At 38.5% G+C, this 9,888-nt stretch overlaps 1 protein-coding gene across 1 annotated transcript; it reads left to right on the top strand.

The window, feature by feature from the left end:
- Positions 1-3,442: 3,442 nt before the first annotated feature.
- Positions 3,443-6,018, top strand: LOC149211132 (GDP-mannose 3,5-epimerase 2-like). The gene is made up of 6 exons (XM_089394527.1): positions 3,443-3,886; positions 4,289-4,382; positions 4,960-5,089; positions 5,169-5,301; positions 5,414-5,621; positions 5,734-6,018. The coding sequence occupies exons 1-6, from the start codon at positions 3,471-3,473 to the stop codon at positions 5,887-5,889; spliced, it is 1,137 nt and encodes a 378-aa protein (XP_089250653.1). The 5' UTR covers positions 3,443-3,470; the 3' UTR covers positions 5,890-6,018.
- Positions 6,019-9,888: the final 3,870 nt, after the last annotated feature.

Here is a 9,888-nt window from a genome sequence, read left to right as displayed (position 1 = left end):
TCTGCAACACAGACGGTTGTTTGTCCTTTGTACATGAAAATCAATTTATAAAGCTGAGCATCGGAATGCCCACCTCAGCTAGATCATGAAAATAATGTGAAGATAATGTATTGCATTATATTTTATATAGGTCACCTTCCAGTTTGAAAGACCTCAGATCCTCATGATAACACATTTCACCCGACATCAGAAGATTTATGACCTCATGCTTTAGGGGGCAACTGTTATAGACATATTTGGGCACTGCAACCCCAATCACATATGTCGATAAACCAAGGGCTCTTAAACCCCTAAAAGTGTTGTTCCACACCCTAAAAGATCAAGGTCAACTGATTACATCATTTCCCAGAAGTTCTCCCTGAAAAACCACTCAGAACTGGTCAAAACTGGACCATACAGACTGCTCAGTGCTAAGGGTGCGATGCATACTGGTTGTTACACTGGCCAGGTGCGATGCATACTGAAAGAGCCTTCTGTAGGGTGCAATGGGCGAGAGTAGACATATGGCAGAGACAGTTTGCTAAGTGGAAACCCAGAGAATCTTCTAGAAACTTCTCATGTGACACTTGTCTCTCTGAATTCGCCCAGGGATGAATAAGATATCATGAAATCTCCAAGTGGAACCAAGAACTATCAGTGAAATGACACTAATCAAAAACCCAGAAACTGACTCACCCCTCTACAAATATCTATAAATGGATCCCTCATCCTAGAGATCCAAAGGTTGGAATTTTGTAATTTGTAAGGAAGTGTTGTTGGTTTCTCTTTGAGACATTGCATTGTTGGGTGATCTTGCTTTTCATGAGGTGAAGAGGGCTTTCATGCTGGGAGGATGATGCTGGATCAGATAGCTGGGTTGTAATCCTCTCTTCTACTTCTACTATTAATAAAGTTATTTGAGTTTTCCTCCATATACTTGTGTACTTGTAAATCTTGTAATGGTGAATGCAATTGTATGGTTAATGTACTTCTGATTCTGCATTGTTTATGGTATTATAGATCTCTATGCTTTGATAGTTTTCTGTTGCTTTGTCTCTACAGGTGTTCTTTAAAGCGGGACAAGTGAGAAAGGAGTGGCAAGCTCTATCAAAGGAGAGAGGAAACAAGCAAGGATCCAAGCGAAAGATTGAGGTTGGTGCTCTCTGCTTCTCTCTTATCTATCATCCATAAAGGAAAACACAAGTTACTTTGAATTGTTTGTTTCTAAGATAGCTATCCGTCATAGTGAGACTAACAGATCAAATAGACACTAGTTTTCCTGGAAACACACTTGTGATTGATCGTTGGTTGACCGTGATGACACTTGTGTGACAGCGTATGTGACTCCGTGTGTGAGTGCGACAGATGTTTACATAGCAAACACAACAAGTACACACAGAGCAAAAACCCTGAGTATAACCAGAATATGGTCGCAAGCATGACATTGACATCAACATGCGAAACTTAGATTTCAGGTGGGCATTAACTTAGATTTCAGGTGGGCATTAACTTAGATTTCATCTTCCATTGTAAGAGAGCGTTTTGCATCGAGGTCTGTTTTTTTCAAACTCCCTTTCCCTTTGTGTGTTTTTTTCAAATTCAGTCTTTTGCTGCTCATAACAGTTAATCATGAAAGTTTCCGGCGCTGCTTTTCTTAGTCTGATAATGATGTTTTTCCGGCGCTGCTTTTCTTAGTCTGATATTGATGTTTTTAATAATCAATTAGGAAGTTGTTAGCTGTGACTCTTTGAGTATTGAAGTTTTTGGGTTATATAATATGTTGCACTGGTTTTGGAGACGGGGAGCAACAGGGATGAGGGGACCAGTCCTTGGAACGGCTAGAGCGCACCCTCAAATTTTCATGGGACAGCGGGTTTGGGACGGCAATATATATATATATATATATATATATATATATATATATATGCAGAATTCAATGTTAACATTTGTAGTTGTTTCAAATTAGTATTATGCACAACTCTTACACTCGCCAATTAAAATCTCAAACAATTTGAAAAGGGGTTGAGTGACATTCCATTATTGGCCACTAGACATGAGCTTTAGCTTTAGGAAACTTAAGTGTAACTACTTTAAATTTGTAATAAGGTCCGTAAACAACCTATCAAGGAGAATTGTCTTTATATTAGCTTTTTTTCCTCATATTTCTTGTTAATGATTATTATGTTAAACACAAATAGCATTCCCCTTTCAATAGGTTTTGAAAAGTTTTATCTTTGTGTTGAAAACCATTATAAAACAATTCGGTCTTCTAATGATATTAAATTCATATTTCAGATTAAGAAGAGGATTGAATAGGAATTTTTTTAAACCTTTAGTACTCAATCAAATTCACAACTATCTAATTGTTTTCACAATGTTTGGGGTTGGGATGATGGAAGCACTGAACTTGAATGAGTCCTCGAAACCCACATACAATATGTAAAAGCTGAGATGATCCTAAGAAGAATAATAAAAATAACCACAAGGATCATCCTTTTAAAAGGTTGTATTTTCTGTTTTCTTGACATGGAGGGTGTTTTTTGTAATTTTACCATTGAAAATCCAATATCTAAATCACTAGAAATCCAAAATGAAACCCATGATACAAAACCCATGTCTTGAGCTGCAACTCCTACAAAAAAGTTAGATTCAATGCATTCCAAAAGAAAATGAATGGGAAAAGTGATCCTATTGTCCAATCATCAATGTCCATGATTGTCAAAACTGAAGCTCTGTGCTTGGATTATCCCTAAAACTTTCCCAAAAACATCTCTGAAATCTGCCAAAAACATCCCTGAAATCTGTCCAGAACATTCCTGAAATCTGTTCGAAATATCTTGGAAATGACTAACAAGTCCCCAAGTCCCTAGTAGAATCCCCAACAGTTTGGAGACGTTTCCTAAGAGTCCACAAATCCCTAGAATGCGGAGACACAAAGTACATGACTCTATTGGGGAAGGGGACGGGTCCGGTGCAACATACATTATATATTATTTTGAAAGTCCGCTTTCTGTGAATTTTATCCATATTTGAACTAAATTGCTTCTTTCTTAAGTTTACTGATGGATTTCTCAAAATTCTACGAGGTTTAGGCTGTTGCCTGCCCATGGAACCATGAACTTGTGTTTTTGTCTCTGGATTTTATGAGTTCTACAAGGATTTAATCATATTTTCCCTCTTTGGAACGTGTTTCTCTGAATTCTATCGGTTTAACCTCATCGGCCGATGGATTTGAGTATTTGCAATTTTCTTTTGTCCAGAGCCCATTGGGTCATGGTCACGAGTGCTTCTTCTCCATTTTAGACCAAGAATTCCATTGAATTTCAGTAGTTCTGATCTACTTTTGCATTGCGGGTTATGAATCCAAGTGCTTTCTTGGACATTCCTAATATGGTTTTCTTCTTGGCTGCCATTTATTTCAACATGGAGTGATATCTTACTCTGGATGTGTTATTGCAGACTTCTTGCATATCCTCCTTTCACTGAGCACCATGGGAAGCATTGGAGCTGATGGAATGACCTATGGAGAATACACCTATGAGAATCTGGATAGAGAGCTATACTGGCCAAGTGAAAAATTGAAAATTTCCATCACTGGAGCTGGTGGGTTCATTGCCTCCCATATTGCCCGGAGATTGAAATCTGAAGGGCATTACATTATTGTCTCTGATTGGAAGAAGAACGAGCACATGACTGAGGATATGTTCTGCAATGAATTCCATCTCGTCGATCTGAGAGTTATGGACAATTGCTTGGCTGTTACGAAAGGAGTCGACCATGTTTTCAACTTGGCCGCAGACATGGGTGGTATGGGATTCATACAGTCTAATCACTCTGTTATCATGTACAACAACACCATGATCAGTTTCAACATGCTTGAAGCTGCGCGAATCAATGGTGTTAAAAGGTGAGACCTTGGTTTGTTTCTGCACATTGGCTTTCCATTTCATTTCTGGTTGATGTCTGTTTTTTCTTATTGCTTATGATTATGTCAATTTAGATCCATTTTAAACTTCTCTCTATCAAGCACTCAGTCAAGTATGATAACTTCTTAGAAGTGCAAAAGCACTATTCTAGAATACAAGACTATGTACACTTCAAATAATTTAATTCCTTTTAATGCTCTCCGCAGAATCTTATTATTGAAACTTGAAATTACAATGCAATCGGTAGTGCAGATAATATATTTTAGTCCGACCGAACATCAAATTATTTGTTCAAGAGACATAACCATTTTACTCTCATGGTCACAGTTTGTTCAGTCGCTCGACATGGCATATTTTGTAATAATCTATTTGTTCCTCTGCAGGTTTTTCTATGCTTCTAGTGCATGCATTTATCCCGAATTCAAACAATTGGAGACCAATGTGAGCTTGAAGGAGTCTGATGCTTGGCCAGCTGAGGTATGTAGCCATATATTGCTTTAATACTCTGCTAATGCTATTCGGTCCTATTTCACATAGCATTTTGGGTCAAAAGGCAATGTAAGAGCTGATACTGAGATTTGTTTAAGAAGAGGCTGGAAATGTAGTAGCTGTGTACAGAAATTTGTTTAGGAAGAGGCCGGAAATGTAAGAGCTGAGTACTGAAATTTGTTTAGGAAGAGGCTGGATGTTTGATGAAAAACGTTTACGGTAGTCCTGACTGATTTCAAGGTTACTTTTGAATGTTTAGCTAATTGAAAATTCAGAAGGTTACTGTAAGAGTACACCTCTGAAGTAGGACACTCTGATTTGCCAGTGGTACACTCTAGATATATCGGGGCCTCTGTAACTTGGAGAAGTGATGTAACTCCATAGGACCTGGTTTATCATGATTCATAGGAACTGATTTGTTAGTTACTAGCTTGTGATTCCTGTACTACAATTGTTAGATCCAGCCTGCTTCCCCAGATACAAGAATCGTCTTATGCTGGATTAAGCTGTTATAGCTCATTTTCACTTAAACTGTTTAGAGACTAATGATTTGATTGCTCTGTAGCCTCAAGATGCCTATGGCTTGGAAAAGCTTGCCACAGAAGAATTGTGCACACACTACACCAAGGACTTTGGTATAGAATGCCGGATAGGACGTTTCCACAACATTTATGGTCCTTTTGGCACATGGAAGGGTAAGTTATGAAAATTGTAATGATTGTAGGATGCTCATATTTATGTTCCCTTTGTTGATAAACTCATTTGCCACTGCAGGTGGCCGTGAGAAGGCTCCTGCTGCCTTTTGTAGGAAGACAATCACATCTACTGTTAGATTTGAAATGTGGGGAGATGGTGAGCAAACACGATCCTTTACATTCATTGACGAATGTGTGGAGGGTGTCTTAAGGTACCAAAACTTGGAATGGCTTTTGAAATTCAGTTTTGGATCTAATTCTCGCTACCTGTTTATTCAGATTCATCTTTGTTTCTTCTCAGAAATCTTTATTTTGATATCCCAGGTTGACTAAATCAGACTTCAGAGAGCCAGTGAATATTGGCAGTGATGAAATGGTCAGCATGAATGAGATGGCTGAAATGGTGTCAAGCTTTGAGAATAAAATGTTGCCAATACATCACATTCCTGGGCCAGAGGGTGTACGTGGTCGGAATTCTGACAATACATTGATTAAGGAAAAGCTAGGCTGGGCGCCAACCATGAAGTTGAAGGTAAGGTTCTAGCCATTAGATTTTCAGATTGTTAAACTCCTTGCAATGCATTTTCCCTTGTGCATTGAAAGAAAGATGTAGAGTCACATTTGTTTCCTTTTGTTTTTGGCAGGATGGCTTGAAAATTACATATTTCTGGATCAAGGAACAAATTGAGAAGGAAAAGGCTCAGGGAATTGATCTCTCCATCTATGGGTCTTCCAAGGTGGTTGGCACTCAAGCCCCTGTTCAACTAGGTTCTCTTCGTGCTGCTGATGGAAAGGAATGAAGACCAAAACCTAGATCTCTGGTTAAGGGGATAAATAATAAGTTATTTTTTTTATAGGGCTCGCAAGATGGTTAGCAGTTGGAGACTGCAATTTTCAATTTTCTCTATTGTTTATCTGGGAATGGTAATAGGGTTTTGAGAATTTTAATGTAATTATTAATAATTTTTAGATGGATGGTAGGGATTTAATTTAAACGGAAAGTTGAAATTTATCTAAAAAGTAGTTGTGCTATTTTTATTTTTCAATACAATAAAAAATGTCATATTTAAATTTTATTTGTGGCACTAAACTCTTATTAGTTAGTATTGCTTTACTATATTTTTCTTGTTATATGTTTTTTTAATGTAATTATGCTTAAAATAATTTAAAATAAAGTTATGTTTTAGTTAATTTTTATGATTTTTTTGGGCAATATGAGATATATGATATCAGTATTTTCCAGTCATTTAATTTATATGGTTAAGCTAGTATAAATGACTATAAAAAATGATAAATAAAAAATTACGATAATACTAATTTTTTCCTATTATATAATTATGACCCATGTACATGAGTATCATATCTCTTTAATAAGTATTTTAATTAACTACTATATTTCCAATTCATCAACAAAAGTAACATTTAACATCTACCACAAACCGCATTGGAAAAATCAAGGATGTACCTAGTACACCACCTTACTATTCTAAACAAAAATGCTTAAACATAATCAATATATCAGAATGTAGGAATTTACAGGGTAAGTTCCACAGAAAGAATACCAAAAGGACACTGCTCACAACCAGATCTCAAATCAATACACCAGTATTTTTGACGTGGTTAAAACCCTCAGAGTGCAAGGAGGGAAACAGTCCACGGCCTGTCCCAACGTGGGTACTACAGGCAATTTATTAATCAAAGAATGAAAATTTACATAAGCTTCTCTCATGCACGGATTACCCGAACAATGACCCTCCATGCGCTTTAAATAGAACTCATGGACCAATCGGGTGTCAAGCCACGGATCAAGTGTCGGTAATACCGAGGTGAGAGTGAACCGTTGGATCACTACATATCGTGACCGTCGGATTGTAAGTTACAAAATGTACAACGGTAAAGAAACACACTTTACCTAACTCTAACCTAACTCTATACTAGACCAAGTTGAACTTAACTATATCCTATGTGTCGGAATATCCTAACATCCCCCCTTAAGAACAACTTGGGATAGGATTGAAGGATTTACAAATATGACACAATAGGAGAAGGAAGGAGGCACTAGAGCCTATCCCCCCTTAGTGACAACTTCCTGAACTCCAAGCATATATCGAAGTTTAGTGAACTTCGCCTCTGTGAGAGCCTTTGTGAAGATGTCTGCAACCTGATCATCTGTTGGACAATATTGCACTTCAAGAACATGGTCATGAATGAGCTTTCTGATGAAGTGCATGTGTAGTTCAATGTGTTTGTTGCGCTGATGTTGGACTGGATCTTTGCATAGCTGAATGGCACTTTGATTATCACACCAAAGTGTGGTTGGATGCTGCTGCTCAAAGCCAAACTCTGATAGGATCTGACGAAGCCACAAGGCTTCCTTACTAGCTTCCACGGCACCACGATACTCTGCTTCTACTGACGAAAGAGAAATGGCAGCCTGTTTCTTACAAGCCCATGTAATAGGTCCTGAACCAAGAGTGAAGACATAACCGGCAGTAGACTTCCGATCATCAGGGTCACCAGCCCAATCAGAATCAGTGAAACCAACTAATAGAGGAGCTGCTTTGGCACTGTAATGAATCCCAAACTGTACTGTACCTCGAACATAACGAAGTATTCTTTTAGCTGCTTTCCAATGACTTTCACGGGGGTTTTGCATAAATCGAGCAACAAGGCCAACAGCAAAGGAAAGATCAGGACGAGTATGGGTTAAATACAAGAGTTTTCCGACAAGTTGACGGTATAAGGTAGCATCAACTTCAGGAGAAGTACAAGAGACTGAAAGTTTGACTCCAGACTGAAAGGGAGAAGGGGCTGGCTTACAGTCTTCCATGTGAAAATGACGAAGAATATCACAAGCATACTTGGACTGGGAAAGGAAAATACCCTCTTGGGATTGCAAGACTTGAAGACCGAGAAAATAGTGTAAATGTCCTAAGTCTGTCATTTCAAATTTCTTTTTAAGGCTGGACTTCACATGGTTTATAAGGTTGGGATCACTACCAGTAAGAATAAGATCATCAACATAAAGAACAAGGATGATAAGAGAGTTGCCCACTTTCTTGGTGTAGACAGTATTGTCAGAATGACACCTAGAAAAGCCAGATTCTAAAAGAAAGCTATCCATTTTGGCATACCAAGCCCGAGGAGCTTGCTTGAGGCCATAAAGGGATTTCTTAAGTCGACAAACAAGGCTGGAGTCTGTTTGTATGAAGCCAATGGGTTGTTCCATATAGATTTCTTCCTGCAAGTCCCCATGCAAGAAGGCAGATTTAACATCCATCTGATGGACTTCCCATTTTAAAGAGGCAGCAAGGGAAAGAACAAGGCGGATAGAGTTCATTTTGGCAACAGGGGAGAAGGTTTCAGTGTAGTCAATGCCTTCAACCTGTGAAAAGCCCTTAGCAACGAGACGAGCTTTATGTTTATCAACTTTCCCATCTGGTCCATACTTGGTTCTGTAAACCCATTTACATCTAACAAGTTTGCGTCCCTTTGGTAGAGGAACAAGATCCCATGTATCATTTGTCATTAATGAATGATATTCTTCATTCATAGCTGCTTCCCAATGTGGATGGCCTGAAGCTTCTGCAAAAGTGTCAGGATCATGATTTACTGGAGCTTGAGCCAGTAAAGAAGAGGCTCTTTCAAACTGAGAACGTGTACGTCGCTGATCTGTAGGATCATCGGCAAGATCACCTGCTGCATCCCGAGTAGCACGGACCCATCTTGGAAGTTGAGGATCCTGAGAAGGTGGGGGAGGATTATCATCCTCGCTTTCATCATCTGAAGAAGAAAGGTTTTCAAAAGTAGAAGAGATAGGAAGAGGTGGCACATCCGCCGGACTAGGCTCGCAGGCCGATTTATTTTCATCAAATTTTACATCTCTTCTAATGATAACATTTTTGGACTTAAATGGAATAAGTCTATAACCTTTTACATCTTCAGAATATCCAACAAAAGTACATTTCTCACTCTTAGGTTCTAAAGCTTTATGCTTTTCATCTGGAATATGGGCCCATGCTTCACTTCCAAACACACGAAAGTGACTTACATCTGGTTTAATGGAACTCCAAGCTTCTTCTGGAGTGATATTCTCTAGAACCTTAGTAGGAGTGCGATTGATTATATAATTTGCACAATTAATTGCTTCGGCCCAAAAACTAAGACTGAGTCCTTTAGATTGCAGCATACAATTAGCCATTTCCTTTAAGGTGCGATTTTTCCTTTCAGCTACACCATTTTGTTGTGGAGTGTATGGAACAGTATGTTGCATTTGAATTCCATTTTCGGTGCAAAAGTTGATGAATGTGTTTTTAACATATTCTCCACCATTATCAGTTCTTAGCTTAAGAATTTGATGTCCAGATTGTTTTTCAACAAAGGCTTTGAAGGCCAAAAAAGTGTTAAATACTTCGCTCTTGAGTTTTAAGAAGTATACCCAAGTGCGTCTGGAGAAATCATCAATGAAAGTTAAGAAGTACTTGCAGCCAGAGAATGAAGCAACAGGAAGAGGACCACATAAATCACTGTGCACAAGCTGTAAAGGGGCTGAGGCACGTTTGTCAAAACTGTCCCGATGATGTTTTCCGAGTACACATCCGGAACAAACACCATCTCTGCAAGATACCATAGGAAGACCTGTCACCATATTTTCTTTACATAGATGCTGAAGGGAGCGATAGTTTAAGTGACCAAATCGCTCATGCCAAAGTTTGCTCACTTCATCATTATGAGCAACAAATACTGAGGGAAGATTGGATGACCCAAAGTTGTGAAACTTATACAACCTTTTGGAATCA

The sequence above is a fragment of the Pinus tabuliformis genome, chromosome 1_2 (assembly GCF_031772625.1).
Source record: "Pinus tabuliformis cultivar Carrire ecotype Pingquan chromosome 1_2, CPIR1, whole genome shotgun sequence".
NCBI classification, from domain to species: domain Eukaryota; kingdom Viridiplantae; phylum Streptophyta; class Pinopsida; order Pinales; family Pinaceae; genus Pinus; species Pinus tabuliformis.
Note: the sequence above shows the minus strand (reverse complement) of the source record. Positions and strands in the feature narration are given on the sequence as shown.